Source organism: Urocitellus parryii, chromosome 5 (assembly GCF_045843805.1).
Source record: "Urocitellus parryii isolate mUroPar1 chromosome 5, mUroPar1.hap1, whole genome shotgun sequence".
NCBI classification, from domain to species: Eukaryota; Metazoa; Chordata; class Mammalia; order Rodentia; family Sciuridae; genus Urocitellus; species Urocitellus parryii.
In genome coordinates, this window is record NC_135535.1 from 159,787,697 (window position 1) to 159,814,466 (window position 26,770).

At 36.4% G+C, this 26,770-nt stretch overlaps 1 protein-coding gene across 3 annotated transcripts in view; it reads right to left on the reverse strand.

Annotated features, from left to right (window-relative positions):
• Micu1 (mitochondrial calcium uptake 1) overlaps positions 1-26,770 on the reverse strand; it is a 178,748-nt gene that overhangs the window by 28,504 nt on the left and 123,474 nt on the right. For all 3 annotated transcript variants that reach the window (XM_026405812.2, XM_026405809.2, XM_026405811.2), the window contains one exon: positions 8,151-8,288. In XM_026405812.2, the coding sequence (XP_026261597.1) occupies positions 8,151-8,288 (138 nt within the window). The remainder of the gene's footprint in view (positions 1-8,150; positions 8,289-26,770) is intronic.

The following is a 26,770-nucleotide window of genomic DNA, read 5'->3' on the forward strand; positions in this document are numbered from 1 at the left end:
GCTTAGGGCCTTGCTAAATTGTTGAGGCTGGCCTTGAACTTGTGATACTCCTGCCTCAACCTCCAGAGTCACTGGGATGACAGGAGTGTGCCACCCAGTCTCTTTTAGGGAGTTTTTTTTTAAAAAATATTTTTAGTTGTAGATGAACATAATACTTTTGTTTATTTATTTTTATGTGGTGTTGGGGATTGAACTCAGGGTCTCACACATGCTAGGCAAGTGCTCACACATGCTAGAGCACTACAACCCCAGCACCTTGTTTTAGGGATTTTATGTTAGCCTTTTATCTTCAAAAATCCTTTCAATAAATCAGTTCTCTGTCTTATTCCCTACATAAATCCATACTTTAATAAGTAAAGGTTTAACATGTCTTGTGTATGTGTTAATATAAGCAAAAGTTACCACTGAAACCATTTTAAGTGTACAATTCAGTGGCATTAAGTATATTCATGCTATTGGGCAGTCATCACCACCATTCATCTCCAGAATTTTGTTCACCTTTCCAAATGGGAAGTCCTTACCCGTTAAACAATAACTTACCAGGTATGCTCATGTATGCCTGTAATCCCAGAAACCCAGGAGGTTGAGGTAGGAGGATCACAAGTTTGAGGCCAGCTTTAGTAATTTAGTGAGGCCCTAAGCAACTAAGCAACATCCTGTCTCAAAACAAAAATAAAAAGGGCTGGGGATGTGATTCAGTGGTTAAGTACCTCTAGGTTCAATTCCCAATACCTCCTATCTCCGCAAAAAATCCCTAAAACAGAAAGGACACTGTAGAGAAAATATTTCTCACTCTGAAAAACAACCTCTAATGCTTGCTAGCTATTTTTTTTGCGAAACATTAAATACTATAGTCCCAGACTAGTCTATTTATGCTGAGAATTATTTGAGATCAGAAAGAACAATATGAATTGAGTGGCTATCATTTGATGATTTAGAAAAACAGTGGGATACAAATCACATTACATCATTATTAAATCTAAGTATATGACACTTGGCCTTTATTTTATATATATAAAATAAAAAATATTTATTAAGCATTAACTAACCACTCAGCACTATGCCAAGAACAGTGAGAGAAATAAAATTGTACTGGACATGGGCCTTGATTTTATGGAACTTATAATTTAGATAGATAGGCTGCCTTAAAGAAAAGATGACACCAGTCACAAAATTCTTATTTCTTGGTACCTATTTTAGTAAAAATCCAGAGGGCTATTAGAAAAAAACTAGAGTAAGACTATGACATGAGCTTTGTGGATGTTAAAATGAAATTTGAAAGGGGACTAGGGTTGTGGCTCAGTGGTAGAGCACTTGTCTGGCAAATGTGAGGCACTGGGTTCAATCCTCAGCACATTAAAAAATTAATAATAAAAAAAAGAAGATTGAAAGACATGCTTGCTTCATGTTGAGCTGGAAGGCTATAGCTTATGTATAATTTGCTGGCAAGTGATGTCAACTGCAGACATAGTAGTCAAAAGGAAATATCCTCCCCTTAGGTTTGGCAACAGAAGGTTTCACTTGAAAAAGGGGAGGTGGGGACATAAGAAATGAAGAACTTGTCTTCTCCTGTGATTAACTATTCAACAAATTAGTTATCTATCTGCCTTTAGAAAGATGGACTTAGATGAGACTGGGCTCTAGGTAATTTAAAAAGATGAGATTAATAGTAATTTGTAGACAGTAGAGACACCAAGTTGTGTAAAAATGAACTTAACGTTAGGAAGTTAAATGAACTGTCTCTTTCAAAACTAAAAGCAATTGACAAAATTTTAGAACAGGAAAAAATCTTCATCATCTTGAAGAAACCAAGAACTGTTACATAACACACCTACAGTACAATCCATAGAAGAAAAAAATTGATAAATTAGACTTCATCAAAATTTTTAAAATTTGTGCTTCAAAATACTGGGAAAACAGACAAATCACAGACTGGGAGAAAATATTTGAAAACCACTTGTTTGACAAAGGACTTGTACCCAGAATTACATAAAGAACTCTTACAATTAAATGAGAAGACCAGTAACTTGATTTAAAAGATGATTTGGGGATAGGGGTGTAGCTCAGTGGTAGAGCACTGGCCTAGCATGCGTAAGGCCCAAGTTCCATCCTTAGCATGGCAAAAAAAAAAAAAAAAAAAAAGGTTTGAAAAGACATTTTACCAAATAAGATAGATGAATGGCTAAATACATGAAATGATTCTCATCATCAGTCATTGGGAAAATGCAAATGAAAACCACAATGATATACTACTACATTTATTAGAATGACGGTAATAAAAAATAGACAATAACAAAGTGTTGTTGAGGATGTGGAGAAACTGGAATTCTTATACATTCATGTGGAAACATAAAATGATACAACCATTTTGGAAAATAGTTTGCCAGCTTAACATAAATAGGGCTGGGGTGGTGGCTCAGTGGTAGAGCGCTCGCCTAACATGTGTAAGGCACTGGGTTTGATCCTTCTGCACTGCATAAAAATAAATAAATAAATAAAATAAAGGTATTGTGTCCATCTACAACTAAAAAAAAAAAAAAGAAAAAAAAGTTAAACATAAATATATCATATGGTCCAGCTACTTCACTCCTAGGAATCTTCTCAAAAGAAATAAAAACAAAGGTTGATATAAAGATTTATATGTAAATTTTCATGGCAGCATTATTCATAAAAGTTGTTAATGGAAACAATTCAATTGTTTATCAGCTGGTAAATGGATAAGCAAAATGTAGTATATCTAAGTATAATATATCTATATTTACTACTCAGCAATAAAAAGATAAACTATTAGTACAAACATCAACATAGATAAACCTTAAAAACATTATGCTAAGTAAAAGAAGCCAGACAGAAAAAGACTACATTATTATGGCTTCATTTATATAAAATTTCCAGAACAGGCAAACCTGCAGAGGTTGAAACTGACTGAAAATTAGCGTGAGGTATCTTTCTGGAGTAGAAATGTTCTGGAAATGTTCTGAAATGGGATGGCAGTGATGACTGCATCACTCTGAATTTACTAAGAATCATTGAACTGTACACTTAAAATAGATGACTTCTATGGTATATAAATTGTACCTCAATAAAGTTGTTTTAAAAAATAAAATGCAGTTGGAATAGATGAGAAAAGGGGGAAGGAAAATTAGGCTTCATGTGGAGTCAGCTGTAAAGCTAGATATCTATCCAGTGCTGACAGGCCGTGGACGACACACTGTAATAGATGATTCTCTGGCTCTGTTTTTTAAAATCAGTCATAGCAAACCCATCTACTAGGAGTCAGTGCAATTGCCCGAGTTTCCTTTATGGCCCACTGAAAAGATAAAATAGTCTCCTTCCTTCCTCCTTATATAACATACCTCCACCAATCTCCTCATCTCCCCTTTGTTCAATCTCCTGCTTCCTAAAGCATCCCTACTGTAAACCCCAGACTCCTCTTCAATTGTGGCCTTGCAGCAGGGGAAATTATACCATTTCTGTTTCTTATATTCTATAAGTATCTAATCTTTCTGAAACACCACTTTCTTAAATCTTCATCTTCTCAAAAATCTCAGTGATTTCCCACTGTAGTTGGATAAACTCTCAAACTTCTTAGCCTAGGATTTAAGGTCCTTCAACATCTGCTCCCATAACTTTCCTTTCTAACTATCTCCCAAAGAGCTTTAGGTTGGAGCCTGCTGACACTGGTTTCTTATTTCCCCCAAACCTTGTGTTTATTCAAACCACAGAGAATAAAAAGTGGCAACAAATAGGGTCATTAGTAAGAAGATTATGAATTATTAAAGATAGTCCTTGGTTTTGTATTTTGCACATCTATCAAGATAGTATGTGATCTCTGGCAAATAAGGTTGAGAACCATCTGAAAAACGACATTTATCAAGCAGGATTGTTATGATAAATGGAGAGAAGATATGCACATAAAGTACTAGGTAAGTAGGAGGTAGAAGTCCTTAGTAAGTCAGCATGCTTATCACTACAAAACTAGTGGTAATAAATTTACTCTATTAAACTCTGAAGACTCTTTTCTTTGTATGAGCAGGACCTTGAGAGTTAGAAAAGAGGAGAAAGGTGGAGAGAAGTGAAACCAGGGGAGCCTTTAAGGAACAGATGCCTGGAACTACCCACTGAGATTTTGGCTTAATAGGTTTGAAGAAGGTCCTGACAACCGCATTTCTTAAAAAAATCCCCAAGTGATCCTATTGTTGAGAAGTACTGCATTAGAGGAGGAATATGGTTAGGACAAATAGCACTTTGCTATGAAAAAGATAAGATCTGGATTAGGAAGCCTTGTATTTCAGTCTAGACTCTGGATGGGTTATTAATTTCTCTTTCTCTGCCTCTGTATTCTCAAAAGCACAATCATATCTAACAGGGCAGATGGATACCCCAGAGACTCAGGAGGCTGAGGCAGGAGGATTGCAAGTTCAAGGATAGCCTCAACAAGTTAGTGAGACCCTGTGTCAAAATAAAAAATAAAAAGGGCTGGGGATGTAGCTCATTAGTAAAGTGCCTTTGGGTTCAGTCCCCAGAAAAACAGAGAAATGGTTGTGAAGCACTGCATGATCATAAGGTTACATGCAAATGTTTACTGAATACCACCATTAGAAAATTCAATCTTTTTCAGTCTGATTTGATATCTTAACATAGAATCCCATACAGAAACTGATTAATGTGAGGTAAATGAAAACTTTTATTTTCATGTTAACAAATCCAAATGGAATAAAAGAAGCAATTAGAAAACTGATGTTGATTTTCCCTTTAATGAGTCATGGTCCTAGAGACTGGTAACCTTAGGAGCAAAGGCCCTTCATTAACTTTCATTGTAGTTAATTGCTATGTTCACAAACTAATCAACACAAGAGGATAATCAATCTTCATCTCCTTTCTAAAGCAGGCTAGAAATTCTGGCCAGAAGTAATTTAGCACTCCAGATTTTCATCATTTGACAAAATATGCCCTTCCATTTCAGAGCTCTTTTCCAAGGTCTTCAGGTCCTAAATTAACTCCTGCCAAAGCTTAAAGCACCCTATTTCTTCAAGGATATCTCCAACACCTAATTTATTGCTTTTTAAAATTTAAGTTCATAATAAAATATGAATTAGTCTATCATATTTTATTAAATAATAAAGATCAAATCAATGTGTGGACAAACCTTTAAAATAAGTCTGGTTAGAAAAAAAGAGAATGTTTCCTAATGCAAATACTATGCTTTTGGGCTGGAGTTGTGACTCAGCGGTAGAGCACTTGCCTAGCACAGGTGAGGCCCTGGGCTCGATCCTTAACACCATATAAAAATAAATAAGTAAAATAAAGATATTGTGTCCAACTACAACTAAAAAATAAATACTTAAAAAAATACTATGCTTTTGGCAAGGGCCTACAAAATCCACCTGAACACTTGTAACCAATTTTCTGAAATAAAAATCTCCTATATACATAAGCCAAGTATTAGGTTGTGTAGAAGAACTCTCTGGGAGAGAAATACTTCACTCTCTCACTTTTCATTAATGATCAGTTTACCCAGAACTAAAAGAATACCTGCTGTGGCAACAGGCTGCACTGAGTTCAGAGGAGCTGTGCTTTTTCTCAGGGCCTGACCTGTCCTCAGTTGCAGCCCACAGCCTGGTTTAGGGGTCCTTTTAGCTTTTCAACATCCAAGACAAGAAGGAAAAAGTCTGCTTGAGAAGTGCTTTTCACCAACTTGAGACAATGCTATTCATTCAAGATTTCTTATACAAAGTCAAAAAGACTAAGGAAACTGGGATAAGCACTAGCTATAGTATTCTTATGTTCAATAAATGAATATTTAGCTTTTTTTTTTTTTTTTTTTGGTGGTGCTGGGGATTAAACTCAACCTTGTGCATGCAAGGCAAGCACTCTATCACAAGCCACACCTCAAGCCCTTATTATTGAATCTTTTTTTTGTGTGTGTGTGGGTTGGGGCAGGTTACTGGGGATTGAACTCAGCGGCACTCAACCACTGAGCTACATCCACAGACCTATTTTCTTTTGTATTTTATTTAGAGATAGAGTCTCAATGAGTTGTTAGCATGTTGCTTTTGCTGGGCTGGCTTTGAACTGGCGATCCTCCTGCCTCAGCCTCCGGAGCTGCTGGGATTACCGGTGTGAACCACCAAGCCTGGCTTATTATTGAATCGTTAAAGTGACAAGAAGTTTCATGTCCATCATATCACATTACCTTGGTAATCTCTCATGGAACATTTTTACTGCCAGGTCAGTTGTCTGGTCATGGCCAGATGGTAATCATTGTCCAGCAGGACATCATGGGATTTGGGGAAAAGATTTGGGTTCTCCTTTGTATGTGTCTGTGTGAGCGTGTACATGCGCAGGTGCGGTCTTTTAGAGACCCGACTTCTTAGCTGGTATGTGCCCGTTTGTTCATCCCACCAGCTGGCAAAACCCCCAGTGCTGAGTGGGTTCCAACATTTACCCTTTTCTTTTTTTCCTTTTTGCACTAGGTATAGCTAGTGGTAAAAGGTATCAGAGAGCGGTGTTGAGTAGAGTTAGAATGAATCCCTGATCTTAAATCTCAGAGCTGTTAAAAACTCTAGATCATCTCTTCCTAAATTCTCTCTCGTTTTTTTTTTCAACACTAGGGGTGCTCTACTACTGAGCCTCATCCCAGCCCTTTTTATGGTTTTATTTTTGAGACAGGGCCTTGCTAAATTGCTAAGTCTAGCCTTGAACTTGAGATCCTCTTGCCTTAGCCTCATGAGTAGCTGGGATTACAGGCATGTGTAACCATTCCTAAACTCTCTAATAATCTTATTATCAAACTATTTGCTTTTAAGCTCATTTCTTTCCAAACTCCTCTCCGGGACTCTCTCCAAACATATATACAACCATGTCATTTCAGTAGTGTCTTTAGTAGCATCTCACTGCACTGTGAATAAATTTGGTGCCTTCTAATCCTAACTCATATATTTCCTGGCCCTCATCTCCCTCTCTGACCTCATCTCAGGTCTTTCTTCTTATTCAGTATGATTAAACCACACTATCTCTTTTCAGTTCCTCAATGTGCCATGTTTGTTTTTCCTGCTGATTATGGACTGTTTGTGTCCCCACCTCCCTCCCCAAATCCATGTGCTGAAACCATTGTCCTCTTAGTACAGCTAAAATGGGGGCCTCAAAGGAAATAAGAAGGGAAAATGAAGTCATAAAGTGGGCCCTAATCTGATAGGATTAGTATCTTTATAAGGAGAAATACCACCGAAGAGCTGTTGTCTATCCATGTGTACTGAGGAAAGCTTATCTGACGACACATTCTCCAACTATGAAAAAGTAAACTTCTGTTGTTAAAACCACTCAAAGTCTGTTGTATTTTGGTATAGCAGCCATAATAGGTTAATGCATTAACTCAAAATTTTGCATATGTAACTTCCCTCTGTCTATACCTTCTCTTCTTTTTTCTCTTTCTTTTCTTCCTTACTTTCATCTAATTTGCCTTCCAACTGTATTACTCTAACGGAACAGCTCTCCCAAAGGTCATCAGTTACTACCGTTTCACCAAAACCAACAGATAGGTTCATCATTATCTTACTAGTGCCTCTCTGTTGCACAGGACAATGCAGAACCTCAGTTCCTGAACCTTCTTTCTTTCCTTCACTTTGATTTCACTACTCTCTCTAAGTATTTCTATAATCATTTCTTCTAGATTTCCTTCCTGAGATGCTTAAATGTTAGTGTTCCACTGGATTCTTGGCCCACAGCTCTTTTCTGTGTAATGCCTTCCTTGGAAATCTTTCTGTTCTCATGATTTTAACTCTAACAGTGTACTGATGATTCCTAAATCAACTGCAGACAGACAGAATATCTAGTTGTCTGCTGATTATCTCTATTTGGAGAGTTAACAATATCTTAAACTCAAGACATCCACAACTGAACTTCTTCTTTCAATTCAAGCTAGCCTCCTGCTGAAATTCTCCATTTCAGTGCACAGTACCAACTTTTGCCTGAACAAGAAAGTTAGGGTTATTCTGGACTCTCTTCTCTTCTTATTTTTTTTTCTCCCTTTGCATCTTCAGTATTAAAGATGAATTAGTTCATAACTTCTTCTCACTATTATGTTGTTACCTTTGCAATAACCAGAAGTTCCCATGGCTTCTTTTCTTTCTCCATCCAAAGTGACCTACCTTTCCTTCTTTGAAGTGCTTCTTGAGCTGCTTCTGCATAGCAGTCAGCTTTTTGGACTGTACCCCACTGTAGGCCAGCAGCATGCCACCAAATTGCCTCTCAGTAATTCTCCCATCTACAGGATCATGGCGTTCAAACTGAGAGAGAGAAAAAAAAGAGTGTTCTTGGAGTCAAATGGTAATATTTTGATGTGGAATGTAGAATGATCAATTGTGTTAAGAACATAGTTGCATAAAGCTTGCAAGAACTGAAAAAACTACCAAGAAACAGAAGAGCCAACTTTTAAGATCAGATTTGTCATTAACTATGACTTAAGAGAAGTTGCCCAACTACCCTGGTCCTCAATTTTCTCAAAGATAAAAAAGAACTCAATAGCCTCTAATACTTCTCCATAGGTCAGGAACATCCTTGTGAGGATAAACATGATTTTAAAGCTCCATATAAATCCACGCTATTTTTAGTAATAAGTAATAATTAGTAATAATTAAGGTCATCTGTGTCCTTGCTTCTCAGAGAGAATTTAAAAGCTAATTATTATAAATCTGATCAGTTACATATATGTAAAGTCAAGTCAGTTTCTCAATGTATATTCTATATTGTTATACACTCAGATCTTTGAGGATTTCAGATAAAAGTAATGTATTTTCAAGTTTCCCCTAAAATGCTTAACTGCATGTTAGGACATCAACAGAGCTCAGGAAAAAAAAATACATAAAATGTAGGATGCCTACATTAGACTTGTTTGCTACAAAAACTGCTGAAAAAAATAAATAAATAGTATTTATTTATTGGTAGGCAAGCACTTTACTATCGAGCTACATCCCCAGTTCTTAAATATATTTAAATACGAAGATGAAATGTTAAGTATAAAGGACTTCTTAATCTAAATGATAATTAGAAAATAAAAATTTCATTTAAAGTGGAGACAAGAAAGCTATCTCAGTTGCAGCTGCAATGTTAATGATTCTTATAAACAAATAATAAAATGGCTAGCTATGGCCCAATAATCAAATAGAAATGATTTGAAGATGGCAAAATTTCTCCATGGTTTTACTGGAAAATAGAAAACACAGGGAGATTTTTGGATTTCTAGACAGCAGAGCCAAATCTGTTCTTATGAGAGGGGCATACATAGACCTAAGATGGTACTAAGTAAGTTCACATCAACAAGCGTTTCCTGAATGTCTTCTAGTTGATGAACACTTGTACTTATCATTGTGGGGTACAGAAAAGAAGGAAAAAATTATGCTTCTATTCTCAGGGACCTCACCTGAATCTAGGAGGGAGATGAGATCCACACATGAGACATGAAATAGTCAAAAGTGAATTCTCTTTCAATTCTCATTTTCTTAACTGGCTTGGTAAGTTTAGTCACTGATGAGACTATAGCAATGAGGAAGGCACAAAACCTTAATAATATCACCATTTACCTTAATAATATCACCATTTACTGAGCATGTACTATGTGCCAGGTAATCCATCTATACTTCTTTCATTTAATCACTAATAGTTCTATGAAACAGCTATTATTAGTTTCACATTGCAGACAAGAAAACTGAGGCAATGTGCAGCTACATGTAACAGAGCTGGGATTCAAACCCAGCCCTGCTAGGTCCAAAGACTATCTGAATGCTTGGAAGCAGTGGTACCTATGCAACTTGAAGGACAGCACTATGCTGTTTTAGATAAACTAAGACAGCCATGGGGCTTATAAGTCATAGTTAAGTAAGAAGCAAAACTATCTGCAAAGAAATCAACATCATCAATATTAAGTGAAGGCCTCCCTTTCAACTCAACCACTCAATATATCATGTTTGTCACACCATCACTTCTATAGAGCTGATTAATTTCTGACAATACCAAAAGTTTTCAGGATTCAATTTAAGTTTGATTTATGGTTCAATTTAGCATCCTGAAACAAAATGGATGGCTGTCGAAATTTTGTAAATGGACACAGTTTCTGCAACGTTGAGATCCGATTTTCAGGGAAATCTGATACCTGGGTAAAAGCTGGGCTTGCATAGTTCATCTTTGGACTTCTTCTGAAACAAAGCAGAGGCCCCTGCTCTTGGAGCCAGGCTTTAACAATTTAGAACCTTTACTCTCCCCTTGTCTGGAGGGTTTCACAGCTGTGGGACAGTCCCCTATATTTGCACTAGATGAGTTTTCAGCTTCATGCCACAAGACAGATTTAACACTGAAATGTTTCTTGTCCATAACACTGGCAGCAGCTTCGGCCTGCTCAAGGCTTACAGAAAGGCCTTTATTCTCCACAGGGGCAAAGCTTCCCTATGTAATGTTTCAAAGGCAAAAAGAAAATTTCCAGCAGATTCCCAAGTAGCAATTCTGATGTTTAAATTAGCATTTTTACCACTATTCTTTTGAAAATTTGAACTGGCTTCTGATAATGGGTTCTATTATTATTAAGTTGGAACTAAAAGGCTTAAAAACTATAAAATTCAGTTTATCCATGTATTACGGCTAATTTCGAAAGTTACTACTTTAGCTCTATAATTTGATTTTGGGCAGCACCTCTGTTTATACTTGCAGGGTCCTTTGAGGCATGGCTGCCTCATTTCTCAGTTGGTTTTTCTCTTTTTCTTTCTCGTGGTGTGGGTTGAACTTAGGGTCTTGTGCGTGCTAGGCAAGTACTCTTACCACTGAGCTACAGTCAAGCCTATTTCTGAGCTCTTCAACATGATTGGAATGAGCCATGGGGAATTTTTTCTTTCCACAAAATTGTTCATGGGAACAGACATGAACTAATGTCCTATTAATTTAACACTTTTTAACTGAAGACCTACCAAGATTTTTGAGGGTGGTATCTCAAGGACCTTCACTGGGGTTAAATTTTCAAGGGTAGCAGCTAGATATAAGGCTCTATGGGCCAAGTATCGCAAGCTTTGACAATCCTGTGGGTGTACTCACATGAAATCAATCTCCAAGGTAAGGGAGAGCCTTTGGAGAAAGACACAGGTTAGGACAAAATTATCACAATGTAGAAAACTTCTACTTGTATATTTGGAAGCAATATGAATCATTGGCTTGCATTTTCCTTAGCCAAACATATGTTCCACTTATGTTGGAACCTCCTATGTTCCACTTCAATGACAATTAAGAATTTCCATTCTATTTGATCCTACGGCACAGAACATGTGCGTTCCAGCACACCACCCACCATCTGTATCCCTTTTCTGTGTTTAAAAGGAAAGCTGAACAACCTAGCACTTTCCTTTTGTGCCACTGCCACTTTCTCAAATGGATACAAGCTGTTGTCTCCCTGTTGATCCCCAGGGGGCTGCAGGGCAGGCAAAGAAGGGCCAGAAAAGAGGAGCCAAAAAACTGTCTGCAAGATTTTTCTTGGCGTTCTATCCACACTATGCCTCTCCATTCCCATCCCTGCCCCTTGTTGAGAGAAGGGACAGCCTTTTGGAAGGACAGATGGTCTACAAATATCTATATGAAATGACCTGAGGAAGATGGGAAGTCAGGAAGAGAAGAAAATGTATGATGAACAAAGTCCAAAATTAAGGTTAAAAAAGAGTAAAAGAAAAACAATCAGTATCTGCAAGTGGGCCTTTATATGTTAAAGACTTTTGTGGTTAATGAATCTCTGCTGGAAATTCTCTCTCTCTCTCTTTTTTTTTTTGTCTTTGAAACATAATAGAAGGAAGGTTTGCTCCTGTGGAGAATAAAGGAACTTCAATCCTATTTTCTTTCTTTCATACAATTACCTTTCAGAAAACTTTGTCTATCTCCCAGAGTAAACCCTTCCCTTATACAAATATTTCAGAATGATAAATTTCTTGATAGGCTTTTTCTAGATTCTGAACTGCATGATGCAAGCTGTATGGAGAGCTCAGGCCACTGAGCTGAACACATCTATGTTTTTCACTCTGACAGTATGTGGCTTTTGAGATCTTAACCATGCCACTGTTGATACTGTCAGGAGTCTCACCATTATATCCATCAAAAGAAAAAACGATTAGGCAATGTTTTGTACTGTAAACCTACACAGTGAGCATGACATATATATTTCATAGTTGGAACTGAAATCTGTGTTTCTGCAATTGGATTGGTACACCAGAGAACCCTAAGCCAGATTGTCAGGAACCTGAATTTTCTTGGTCTTTAAATGTAAGAGGCATCTTCACTGTCAAAACTAATATTGTGCCTTGGCAAGCTGAGGAAGAAGGTCACTGTCCTCAGCATGGGCCAAAATAAACTTTGGAGATGAGACTGGACCATGAGATTACAAACTGTCAAATAGTTTTTTTTTTCCTTTTCTTTTTTTATGATACTGGGGATTAAACTCAGAGCCTTATGCGTGGTGCCACAAAAGGACTCAAGGCCATGAGTACCCTTCTTAAAGCTTTACTTTAAGCCTAAACTCTAGACTTTTCTACTTGAAATTCAAAGATTACTTCCACTTTAAAAACTGTTTTAACTGGGTGTGGTGGTATATGCCTGTAAGGCCCAGCTACTTGAGAGGCTAACTCAGGAGGATTACTTGAGCCTAAAAGTTTGAGACTAACCTAAGCTACAAACCCAAACCTGGGTCTTAAAAAAATCATTGGGGCTGGGGTTGTGGCTCAGTGGTAGAGCGCTTGCCTACCATTCATGAGGCACTGGGTTTGATCCCTAGCACCACATAAAAACAAACAAACAAATATTGTGTCCATCTACAACTAAAAAATTGTTTTAAAGAATGTTCAGAGGGCTGGGGTTGTGGCTTAGTGGTAGAGCACTTGCCTAGCACATGTGAGGCACTGGGTTCGATCCTCAGCATCACATAAAAATAAATAAATAAAGGTATTGTGTCCATCTACAATTAAAAGAATGTTCAGACTGGTGATGAAATCAACTGACTAACTGATATAAATCCCAATCATATAGTAAGACCAGGAAAAAGTTAACCTGCCAGACTGACAGCCTCAAGTAGGAAAATAATAAAACTGATGCATGAATTTATTACTGATAATAAAAATCAAAATATATTTGCTGAGTTTGTTGGGAAAAAAATAGTTTAGATCTGGAAAAAGGTTTCCAAAGCTTGATAAGTTTTGGCTTCATTCCATAGAAGGATGGATTCACTGAAGAGACTAAAAATATGTGTTTAGGCCCGAGTTCAAATTCTGGCTTAAATCCATACTTGCTGGCTTCTCCTTACCAAAAAAAATGGAGATAATATTTGTTTTTTTTTTTTAATTTATTTTTTTAATGTTGGTTGTTCAAAACATTACATAGTTCTTGATATATCATATTTCACATTTTGATTCAAGCGGGTTATGAGCTCCCATTTTACCCCGTATACAGCTTGCAGAATGACATCAGTTACACTTCATTGCTTTACATATTGATAAACTCATGTCTGTTGTATTCTGCTGCCTTTCCTATCCTCTGGAGATAATATTTGTGACCTCAAAATACTATTGCATATGGATTAAATGAGATAACATAAAGAGAGATATTAGCACAGTTTGATATCTAGTCAGGATTAAAAAAACGTAGCAATTAATATTTTCCCTCCTGTTTTGCAATTAATATTTTTATCACCATAATATCACCTCTCTGGAAAGTAACAGCCTCAACTGTTTATTCTGTTCACTGTGACTATTAAGTTCAATTACTATTCCTGCATCCTTTCAATATTGCTTTTTCTTAGCCTTTCTTCAGTTTTACAGAATATTACTTTCATATTTGAAGAGTAGAAAAAGTACATTCAAAACTTTTATTTATTATTCAACATATAAATGATTCCAAGATTAAAGTACTTAGAGTTGGCTGGTGCACAATACCAGCTTAGTAAGTCCTGTACCCTCCTCTCAGTTACCAGACGGAAAACTTGGTGTAACAAAGGAGCTCAGGAAATATGTATTGACTGAACTCAGACAAAACACTGAGTGTTTTGCTCAAAACGTTTGCTCACAACACTCTGTCCTAATGTTGGGAACATTCCCTATCTGAGGGGAGGAATATTTCACCACTTATCCCTTAATAATAGCTACTTCATGATACTTACTTCTGTAAGGACAGTCTTGAGAATGCCATTTGTTATGGCTAATGAGTACATGCCTGAGTGCTTATCACCTGCCAGGTGCTATCCTAGGAACTTAAATAATTCTCAGAACACCATATAACAGGTACTATGATTATTCCATTTTATAGAAAAAGTAATGTTACGTAGAAAGAAGTTAAATAATTTGCCCGCAGAGATAATCTGGGGAGAAATTTCTGGCCTTGGTATCAGAACAGTTGATTTATTCTTATTTTAAAGGTATCATAAATTTTTTCTAATATCATTTATTGGAAAGCTTTAGAGTCAAGTTTGTGGTCCACTTCTAACAAGAACAGAAAATTTTGACTCTACTTTTAATTTTTCATACTAACCTTATTCCTGGCTTTCTCTCAATTTTTTCCTTCTTTTAACTGTCTGCTTTTGCTTTCTTTCATAAATGGTTTCATATTAGATGTATTCTTCTGCAATTTGCTTTATTTAATCAACATATTTTTAAGATTGACACACTTAACTGTGCTGCTTTCATTTTTATTCTATTACGGATTTCAACTGTTTTAAAAAATGCCACTATTTATCAGTTTCCCTGTAAGTGGACATTTGAGTTATCACCAGATTTTGCTATTATAAAAATGCTGTTATGAGTGTTCTTCATGGTAGTGCTGGGATTGAATCCAGGGCTTTGCACAAGCTAAGCCCAAACTTTACACCTGAACTACATCCCCAGCTCTAATAGGAACATTCTTGCATAAGAGTCCTGGTGAAAAGGGAACAAGAGTTCTGAGACTAGGGTATCAATCTAGAAGAACAACTGCTGACTTTTCAAGATAAAATCCAATTATTTCCCCAATATGTTAATAATGTTTATCAGTTATGTATATGAAAGAGTCCCTATTGTTCACATTTTTATCAGCACTTGGTATTGTCAGATCTTTTATTTTTTGCCAATCTCCTTAGTGTAAAAATAGTAGCTATAAGCTCTTTAATGCTCTTAATGTCATTTTTCTGAATTAACTTCCAGAAAGATATGTCATTTTATAATCTTAGTACCCTTAACAACATCAAGCTTGATAATTAAAAACAACTTTACACAGGAAAAAAACTCATTTAAGTTACTCTTTCTTTGACTAGGGTGACTATTTCTCTAACATGTGTATTGGTCAATTATATTTCTTCCTCTGATTTTTTAAATGTTTTTTGCTTATATTTACAAACAGAAATGCTGATATTTATCTTAACTTATAAAATTAAAAATATATTCTCTTTGTTAATATTACAAATCTTTTTGCCTAGTCTGCTAATCTTCTAATTTTTTTAAAGTCTGTTTTATATATAGAAATTTAAAACCTTTATTATAACCAAATATATAGATCTTCTTTCACAGGTTTATATCTAAGAACTCTTTCCTGGTTAGATAAGAAGCTAACTCAATACTGACCTACAGTTTCTACTATTATTATGTTTTGTGGTACCAGGGATTGAACCCAGGGATGCTCTACCACTGAGCTACATCCCTACCTCTCTTTGTTTTTTGAGACAAGGTCTCACTGAGTTGCCCAGGCTGGCCTCTCACATTTGTGATCTTTCTGTCTCAGCCTTCTGGGTCTCTAGGATTACAGGTGTGCTCTATCACTATGCCTGGCAAGTTCCTATATTTTAAACAAATACTAAAATGTATAGGCTGGGAACATGTTCAGTGGTGGAGAATTGCCTATCATGATGCAGTCCTGGATTTTATCCCCAACACTGCACCAAACAAAAACAAAAACACCCCAAAATACCAATACCACCAGAAAACAAACAAAACCCCCCAAACCATGAAAACATATATTCCTCAACACCAATCAAAGGTGATGATTAAATCTTCAGAACAAAACAGCCAATCATCAGCTGTTTATAAAAGTCATCTAGTCTGCTTTTTTTATATTTAAATTTTTACTGATATATAAAGTTTAAAAATTGTACATATTAATGGGGTACAGTGAAATATTTTGATAACTGCATGTGCTTTGTCAGTTTAAATCAAATGAACAGAACTATTTCCTAAAACATTTGTTACTTCTTTATGGTGAATACTTTAGTCTGCTGACTTTTTAACTACTCTGAATGTTTGGGAATTTAAATTAGAATGGGATAATTTAAGCCTAATTAATCAGATTCCCTCTACAAAGGGAATAATCTCAAATAAAATTCACAGTCCAGTTAACTTTCTTCTTCTCAGTTTAAATGTGTATCATTAGCTACAAGGCTATGAAAAATGCACAAAACAAAACAAAATCAGTTCAGTTTCTAAGAAAAGAAGCCCCAAGAAGATATTATACTTATTCAGAAAAACTCCCTAGGTTAAGAAATCAACAATATTCTATCACCTCTAACAACACTTACCAAGCACTTACATGCCAGATCCTATTCTAAGCGAGTGCTTTCTAGACATTAACTCACACAGCATCTTGAATCATATAAAATTTATTGGTAATTTTTCCTTAAGACCTTGATCAATATGAAGCCTTAAACGCTGACAAAATTAACTGCTTTTTAATATTCTGACCATTCTATGAAGTAAATGTTTCCTCATGAAATTGCTAAAAACTTCCTTTAAGATGACTCTGTCAGCAAGCAGATCTTCTTATATCCCACTTCTGCCTTCAATAATATGAAAACTTCAGACCAATATCTCTAATGAACATAGATGCAAAAATTCTCAATAAAATTCTGGCAAATCGAATACAAAAACATATCAAAAAGATCTTATACCATGATCAAGTGGGATTCAACCCTAGGATGCAAGGTTGGTTCAACATACGGAAATCAATAAATGTAATTCATCACATCAATAGACTTAACAATGAGAACCATATGATCATCTCAATAGACACAGAAAAAGCATTTGACAAAATACAGCACCCCTTTATGTTCAAAAAACTAGAAAAACTAGGGATAACAGGAACTTACCTCAACATTGTAAAGGCTATCTACGCTAAGCCTCAGGCCAACATCATTCTAAACGGAGAAAAACTGAAGGCATTCCCTCTAAAATCTGGAACAAGACAGGGATGCCCTCTCTCACCACTTCTATTCAAGACAGTTCTTGAAACACTGGCCAGAGCAATTAGACAGAAAAAAGAAATTAAAGGAATAACTATAGGAAAAGAAGAACTTAAACTAGCACTATTTGCTGACGATATGATTCTATATCTAGAAGACCCAAAAAAACTCCACCAGGGAACTTCTAGAACTAGTAAATGAATTCAGCAAAATGGCAGGATATAAAATCAACATCCATAAATCAAAGGCATTTCTATATATCAGTGACAAATCCTCTGAGAGGGAAATGAGGAAAACTACCCATTCACAATATCCCCCCCCCCCCAAAATAAAATACTCGGGAATTAACTTAACAAAAAAGGTGAAAGATATATACAATGAAAACTACAGAACCCTAAAGAGAGAAATAGAAGAAGACCTTAGAAGGTGGAAAGATCTATCTTGCTCATGGATAGGCAGTTAATATTATTAAAATGACCATACAACCAAAAGCACTATACAGATCAAAATCCCAATGGCATTCCTCATAGAAATAGAAAAAGCAATCATGAAATTCATAAAAGACCCAGAATAGCTAAAGCAATTCTAAGCAGGAAGAGTGAAACAGGTGGTATCACTATACCAGACCTTAAACTATACTACAGAGCAATAGTAACAAAAACAGCATGGTACTGGCACCAAAACAGGCTGTATACAAATGGTACAGAATAGAGGACACAGAGATTAACCCACAAAATTACAACTATCTTATGAGAAAGGTGCCAAAAGCATGCACTGGAGAAAGGATAGCATCTTCAACAAATGGTGCTGGGAAAACTGGAAATCCATATGCAACAAAATGAAATTGAATCCCTATCTCTATTTTCTCTTACCTGAATATCGGATTGCTTTCCTCTGACTCCATAATTTCTATAGAGTGCTCTGGGATCTACCCCTGGGTAAAAACACAATCCATTCCACACTCCGTATGCCCTAACATTGCTGACAGCTTGTCAACATTCATAAGTCAGAGGTTTAGTTTGTTCATTATCTGATGTGTAATACCCATTACCAGGTTTGATGTGTTGATGTTACCTAAAGGTGTGGAAAACTAGGAGGCAGTAGCTGATATAAAAGCTGTTAAGAAATAATAATAATTGGGGCTGGGGCTGTGGCTCAGCGGTAGCCCACTTGCCTAGAATGTGGGAGGCACTGGGTTTGATTCTCAGCACCACAAATTAATAAATAAAATAAAGGTCTATCAACAACTAAAAAAATTTTAAAAAAGAAATAATAATAATTAAGATGCAGAATTTACACTGGGCTTGGTGATTCATAATTGATTGCTTCCTCATTGTAATGAATGACTAGATTAAAACATAAAAACAGAATGACAAAATAAAGGCTAGGAGTGTAGCTCAGTGGTGCTTGCCTAGCATGGGTGAAGGCCCTGCATTTGATGTTTAGCACCAAAAAAAAAAAAAAAAAAAAAGAAAGAAAGAAAAAAAAAGGAAGAGAAAAAAAAAACATCTAAAAATCAAATACTTTTAAAAAAGTAATCTTGGAGATGGAGGTAAAGTTCTCTTTTCTTCTGTTCCCATATTGATACAGGGAGAAAACTCTAACTCAGAAGATCAAAATCTATCTAATAGGAGGGTATATGTTTTCAGTGGGCTCCAGTATAATGCAAATTAGCCAACATTTTACTAAAACATACAATAAAGTCCTCTAAGCTGTGCCTTAATGCTTTTTCTTCTCTTTTCATTTTGAGACAGGGACTCACCAAACTGCTGAGTCTGGCCTTGAACTTGTGATCTGGATTCCTGCCTCAGCCTCCAGAGTGGCTAGGATTATAGGCATACACCACAGTGCCAGGCTGTGCCTAATGCTTTTCCATAGCAACAAAATACAAACATAAAAGCCTTCTACAGCAAGGAGAATCCAATCAATGTGGAACACGATCTGTGTTCCAAAGGAGGCTTTCATCAGTTGTGACAGGTCTTGGAATAACTTGTGACTCTAAAGAGAGACTTGTTTCATGCTAACTGCTTGGGTCATTTTTCTCTGTCATTTTCCCTGCCTGGGATGTTGTTCCCCTTCATCTACTTGTACAAGTCCTATTTTCTGAACTTCTTTTTATGGCCCTCCCGACTATTCCATAACCCCCTCAACTGTCCTACGTCTTCTAAGCTCTTACAGCAGGTAAGGTCTGAACCTATGAGAAGAATATGCTTTGCATTACATTATGCTTTATATTATTTGAAGTGTCTCTACCTTTCACAACATTATATACTTCTTTTTAAAAAATATTTATTTTTTAGTTGTAGTTGGACACAATACCTTTATTTATTTATTTATTTTTATGTGGTGCTGAGGATCGAACTCAGGGCATCACATGTGCTAGGTGAGCGCTCCACCACTGAGCCACAACCCCAGCCCCATTATATACTTCTTGAAGGAGGAATCTATGGCTTATATTGTTTGTTTTTTGTGTCACACAGAGAGCAAGGCTACTCTGTATGTGCTCAATGAATAATTTTGGTTGAGTATCAAATCTCTGCCTCATTTATAAGTTCACCTACTAATTCTGTATTTATCATCTGACAGGAGCATAAGATACTCTTTCTAGCCCATACTCTTGAATACATAAGGAGAGACTGTACCAGTTTTTAATATTGATATTTATTCCCAGGGGAAAAAAATCCTAAAGTTCCAAGGAGAGAGTTGTTTGTGGGCTCTGCTTGTTATGAAGTGTCACTTTTTTTTTCTTTGTATAGTTATAAATAAAATTTCTCAGTAGTATTCATCTTACGTCTAGCAAGACTAAAAGAAACAACAAAAAACATCTAAGTAAATCAACAGCACACAGGAGGTTACAGGATAGACAGGCAATGCCAGACTTGGTAGGTCAAAATGATTTGTACTCAAAGAGTCTGAAACCATTCTGGAATGAAAAATTAGGTGGGAATGGCAGGTACATTTATTCATTCAAGTGAGAAAGAAATCCATCAGTACAGTTCTGTTTTCTGTCACTTGATAATAGAAAACTTTACTATGTCATTAATTTTTATAAAATTCAAGCTGGGGTAGATATACAAAAATCATTATAAAGTCACTATAGCTAATTAGGAAAATGAGAATAATTTGATCAAAATGCAGAGGGACCCACTCATCTAAATTAGAAACCTGAATTGTAGGATGTATATTCAGCTGAAGATCTTCATGGGGTACTTTTAAGTTTTCAGTCACTAAAATTTTAGCTTGGGAACCTATAGGAAATACTATCTGTAGCATTATATACTGTTTTGGCTCTCTGAAAGATTTGGATATTCTTCCTGCACCCATATTAAAGATGTTAATTATTGGGGAATATGAATGGAGCCACTACAGTACAGTGGCAAGAATATAGGATTTGCAGCCAGACAGACTTGGGTTTGGTTATTTCCTTGGCCACACACCAAGTGTGTACTGCTGGACAATCTATTGAACCTTTCCAAGTCTTGGTTACACGTGCATCTATAAAGTGGGTATAATAAAAGAAACTTCCTTTTGGGATTACTATGAAATTTAAGTTAGAAACCCATGCTAAATAATTATCTTAATATTTTAACTACATGACTAATTTATCTTGCTTGTGTTTTCCTTTTAAGTATGTATAAGAATAACATATAATAAAAAAATCTAAGCCTAAAGGAGTATTTCAATAGATGTTAACTGAATATTTTTACTCCAGTTTTATGTGGCAGCAATTTTTTTCTTAGTGATAAAATAATGGTGTATCTTACCAATGTTTGTTTTAGATTCAATAAAATGTACACAGCCTTGTACCTACTAAGAACTCAGTAACCATTAACTGCTATTAATGTTATTAATAAAATTGAATGTTAGCTACAAATAATAACCGGTTTTGAATGACACTTGCTTCTGTTAACTTCAGTTCTGTTTAAAGAGGGGAAAAAAAAGTCTGTCCTCTACAAAGGCAACACAGATAAGATTGAGAAAGAAAAGAAAAACTATAACAAAGTAATTCTTTTAATCTTCTCCTTTCCACTCTTCACATGAACATTTTGTAAGTTTATGAGAAGAGATATGAGATGAGATGGGCAAGAGCAGAAGAACTATGCCTACAGCATGAAAGTTGAATTATAAACTCACTTTTTCTTAGAAAACAGATTTCTGCAAATGTTTATGGAAACAGGAATGGTGAGAATAAACTTTATAAGGCCAGGTATAGTAGTGCATGCCTATGATCCCAGCAGCTTGGGAGGTTGAGGCAGGGGAATAACAAGTTCAAAGCCAGCCCTAGCAACTTAGCAAGGTCCTAAGCAACTTAGACTCTGTCTCAAAATAAAAAATAAAAATGGATGGGAATATGGCTCAGTGGTTAAGCGCCCCTGGATTCAAGAAAAGAATAAACTTTTTAAGCCCTGCATTTACTATATATAGGGCCCAAAGTAATGCAGTGAGAGGGATAATAACGTAAAATGCTTCCTTTTCACTCTTATTTAAGTTTCATAATAACCTCTGAAATAGAAGGACTGGGATTTAAAGAGTTAATAGGACAATGCCTACAACACAGTCTGGTGATTTTTAAAAATTATTCTCCATGGAGATCTATCTATCTATCTATCTATCTATCTATCTATAGATATCTCACTGGCAATAATTAGAGCCATGACAAAATTACATAACATTCTTTCTACAAATGAGTGATTTAACAAGTCCATGATTAGAGGTGGTCTGTAAGATCATGGAAGTATATATGTTCCCAATATATATATAAAAAAAAGTAGAGTAATTAATTATAAGTTAAACTGCTAGTTTGTACTCGGAAGGAGTTGGCATCATTAAAAGTAGTCATTGCTTGAAGTTTTCTGTAGGAACAATTTCACACATAAAAAAAATCTAAACATGAAAAAAATCAATTGTGACGCCTTTAGAAAAATGGCTATGTTCAAGGAATCCAACATGACAACTCAATGCTCTACAAAGATGGACAGTTTAACTGAGAGAAATTCAGGACTATTATATTAGAACAATAAAACAGTTAAGGTTACAACTGTTTTTACACCTGTAAACTGAGCTAAATACTAATCTGCATGTTCTAACTACACTAAAAAAAAAAAAACAAAAAAAAAAAAAAAAAACTCCAGCTTGAGGACACTATCTGTAAAATTAGCAACACTGTCTGTTCTTTGATCTCTAGAGCTCAAATCTCAGTTGAGCTGGGCGTGGTGGTGAACACCTGTAGTCACAGCATGGCTTAAGAAGCTGAGACAGGGGCTGGGGATGTGGCTCAAGCGGTAGCGCGCTCGCCTGGCATGCGTGCGGCCTGGGTTCGATCCTCAGCACCACATACCAACAAAGATGTTGTGTCCGCCGAGAACTAAAAAATAAATATTAAAAATTCTCTCTCTCTCTAAAAAAAAAATAAATATATATAAAAAAAAAAAAAGAAGCTGAGACAGAAAGATGAGTTTAAAACCAGCCTCAGCAATGGCGAGGGACTAAGCAACTCAGTGAGACCCTGTCTCTAAATAAAATACAAAACAGGGCTGGGGATGTGGCTCTGTGGTTGAGTGCCCCTGAGCTCAATCCCGGGTTACCGCTATCCCACACCCCGCACCCCCCATCTCAGTTGATCTGACTGATCCCTTTTTTGATTACCTTCATCTTTTTAAAAAATATTTATTTTTTAGTTTTATTTTATTTTTATGTGGTGCTGAGGATCGAACCCAGTGCCTCATGCGTGCTAGGCAAGCGCCCTACCACTTGAGCCACAACCTCAGCCCTCATCTTTTTTGTATGTTTTTCCTTTACTGTGCTAGAAATTGAATCCAGAGCCTCCTGCACACAAAGAAGGCACTCTATTACTGAGCCTAGACATGGTTTAATCTTATCACCCATTTAATTCTGACCATTCGGGAAGCCGTTACAATGAGGCCGTTCTCATTAGTTATTATTGGAACAGTCAGAATTTTTTAATACACTCATTGTATCATTGGAAAGTACCATTTTTTTTTTTAGAATAGAAAATGGACGGCTAAAGAGTAAAACACAAAATACAGAAATTAGAATTCAAATTAAGCTAACAAGCATAAAGACAAATGCAAGAAAGACTAGGACTCTGTAGCTGAGAAATAAGTAGCTCACTCAAGCTTTGATATACAAAATAGGAAGAAACAGTCCAAACAAAAGTGGGTAAAAAGCAAAGAATCTAGTGCATCAGATGGTACCAGAGTCATTCATTTTTCGTTAAGAAAAAAAAAAAATAAGGAAAATACATTTCCCCACTCCACCGAAAATAGGAAAATGTAAGAAAAGTCTTTAAGCCCTTTTATGATGACTATAGTAAAAAAACAGCTAGAAAGAGAACTTGCAGGATTTCTTTTGTATTTTTGTAATCTATTGATCAGCTCAAGGTTCAACTGTCTCTCGCTAATCTATTAAGTTGTTGAGAGTACCAAGGAGAAACCATCAAGTCAGGTCATGTGCTAAATTCCTCAGCTCTGAAGATTTTTTGTTTTGTTTTCATTTTTAAAAATTTAATGTTATCAAGCTAATTAAGGTTTTAAAAAATTTTTGTAAGGCACCTGAAATTTTGTAGTCTATACAGATTCAGTGACCACTGAGTCTCTTCTAATAAAGTCTAGGCATGTTTTGGGGCCATTGTTTCTAGTTTTCCTAGTTGCATTAAAGCTGCTTTTTGGTTGCACATAATAAAAAACTACACAAGCTAGCATTAGCAAAAAAGAAATATGAGAATCCCAAGAGATAAAAGCAGACCATTGATGAGAAAGGAGGCAGGGCTCTCATTTATGTATAGCTGCTTTAATTCTGATTTTGTCAGCCTTTCTTATCCTGTGCTTCTTAGGTTTGCACAGCGTACAAAAGAGTTACCCTGGAGCTTCAGAGTTAATGTTTTACAATACAATCACCAGAAGAGACCAACTGTTCCTAGTTTTAATTTCAAATTTGCTCTGGAGAAAGTCTGACTGGTTCAAACTAGATTAGGTGTCCACTCCTGGTGCATTTAACTAAATGGCAGGGTGAGTCACAAAGCACAAACATGGCTTACAGAAACACAAACCCATGCTTGGAAAGTGGAGAGGACAAATCCTTGAAGACAGAACTGTTAAAATATTGGCTAATATATGAGGTGAAAGGGAAGGAAGAATATTCCAGACAAACTCTTGTAGTGGTACAAGGGTCTTAGGTGGAAGAATAATTGATATGAAATGAACTTGGAGAAGGAAGAGATTAAATTATACAAAGTCTGTGGGCCTTGGATTCAAGTCCTCCTTCTAAGAACAACAAGGGAGGCAAGTGAGGCCATTGTTGAGATCTATTGGGAGGGACCTGAGTAGTATAGGTGAAAGAAAGTATTATAGCTTGGACTAGAAAAGTGGTAGAGATGGATATAAGTGGTCAGAGATGAATTCCTGACAGGTGTGACTGAAGATAACAGTGCTTAAACATTTTTTGGGGGGAGTACTCAGGTTTGAACTCAGGGGCACTCAACCACTGAGCCACATCCTCAGCCCTATTTTGTATTTTATTTAGAGACAGGGTCTCACTGAGTTGCTTAGTGCCTCGCCATTGCTGTGGCTGGCTTTGAACTCATGATCTTCCTGCCTCAGTTCTTTTTGGCTTCTGTATGAATCTCAGATTGTGTTTCTAATTATCTGCAAAGACTGTGGTTGCTTCATTTTCTTACTGCTAACCCTAACCCTTTACTGAAAGAAAATCAGATATTTCCTCATTGCTGCCTCACAGATCTTTATCTTGCTGGTGCTAGCAGAATGTTGTTTTGAATGTTTCCATATTTAAAATCACACTTCCTTGAAACCTTAAATGGCATTTTTTAAAATATGGATTGAAACCACTGTCTCATGCATGTTGGGCAAACATTCTACTACTGAGCTATATCCCCAGCCCTTTTTACCTTGAGACATTAAGTTGCCATGACTGACCTCAAACTTGTGATTTTTCCCTGCCTCATCTTCCTGAGTTGCTAGGATTTCAGGTGTGCACCATCACACCCAAACTTCTACCCTACCCACTTTTTTGGTACTAGAGATACTGAATCCCAGGGCACTTTCCCACTGAGCTACATCCCCAGCCTACCCCCACATTTTTTGTTGTTGCTATTTTAAATTTTTTTTTTTAAATTTTAATATTTATTTTTTAAGTTCTCGGCGGACACAACATCTTTGTTGGTATGTGGTGTTGAGGATCGAACCCGGGCGGCAAGCATGCCAGGCGAGCGCGCTACCGCTTGAGCCACATCCCCAGCCCGCTATTTTAAATTTTAAGACAGAGTCTAAGTTTCTTAGGGCCTCACTACATTGCTGAGGCTGGCTTTGAACTTGCCATCCTCCTGCTTCAGTCTCCTGAGTCTCTGGGATCACTAACCTTTTTTAAACAAGAATTTATTTTGAGACAGGATCTCACTAAGTTGCCCAGGCTAGCCTCAAACTTGTCTCTTCCTGCCTCAGCCTCCTGAGAAGCCAGAATTACAGCCACCACACTGGTCTTTAAATTGCTTTTAATGTTTTCTCTTCTTGGCGTTCTATTAGACTTGCAACAGCTGACACATCAGTGTGAATGACCAGTATAAGCTAACACGGGCAGTGGCAACTATTAAATAAATTGCTTCCATTTTTCTCTTGGAGTTATCAAAGATAGCATAGGTCCCCTACTTTCCAGGGTATTTGATCTGAAGAGCTAGATGCAACACAGAAGATGATGATATTAATATTAGTCATTCTTCATTCCATCCCTTTACTATAATTCAAATATCCACCTTTCCCTCTCTAGTTGTCATGTAGCTAGTAGGCAATAATAAGCTTCAAATTACCTAGGGTGTACACAAGCTATCCATGGCCTTGCAATACCAAAGATGGTCACAGAGACAAGAGGCCAAGATTATATGGCAACTGTTTTCAGTTTCAACGCAGAAAGGAAGTTAATCAGTTATTTTACATCAGAGTCAACCAATTAAATACACCAAAAATTATGACACCATGGTAACAGTGAGGAAAAATGCACGTACTCTGTCACATATTTACCAGCTAACGCTGGCAGAGAGAGGCAGATATTCAAATATTTGAAGCTATTTTGTAACTTCGGTTTGAAATATACTAATTACCTACAGTACTCATTTACTAAAATCAAGTAACTTTTACTATGCTCTCAGGATCTCTAATAGATGAACCTAGTGACGACTGAAAAACCTAGCTGAAAGGTGAGTCTTTTGACCACTATAAAGCAGCATTAGAGGGGGACTAGAAGGTTATGTTCCATTATGCCAGCTTAAAATTAATTATACTTCACTAGGCAAAGTTGACTACTGGGCATGGTTGACAAAGTATATGTAAAATCTTATTAGCTTTGGTGAATTAATGACTGCATTTTCAAATAAATGGGCTCAGTATACACGCCAAATCAAGCAGCTCCACAATTTACTATTTCTCTTTGACAGAAACTGAATGCAAAACACATTAACATCACATTTGAGGTTATATATACTCCCAAACGAGGAAAACCAGAGATTGCTCCCCCAGCTATTGTAACTCT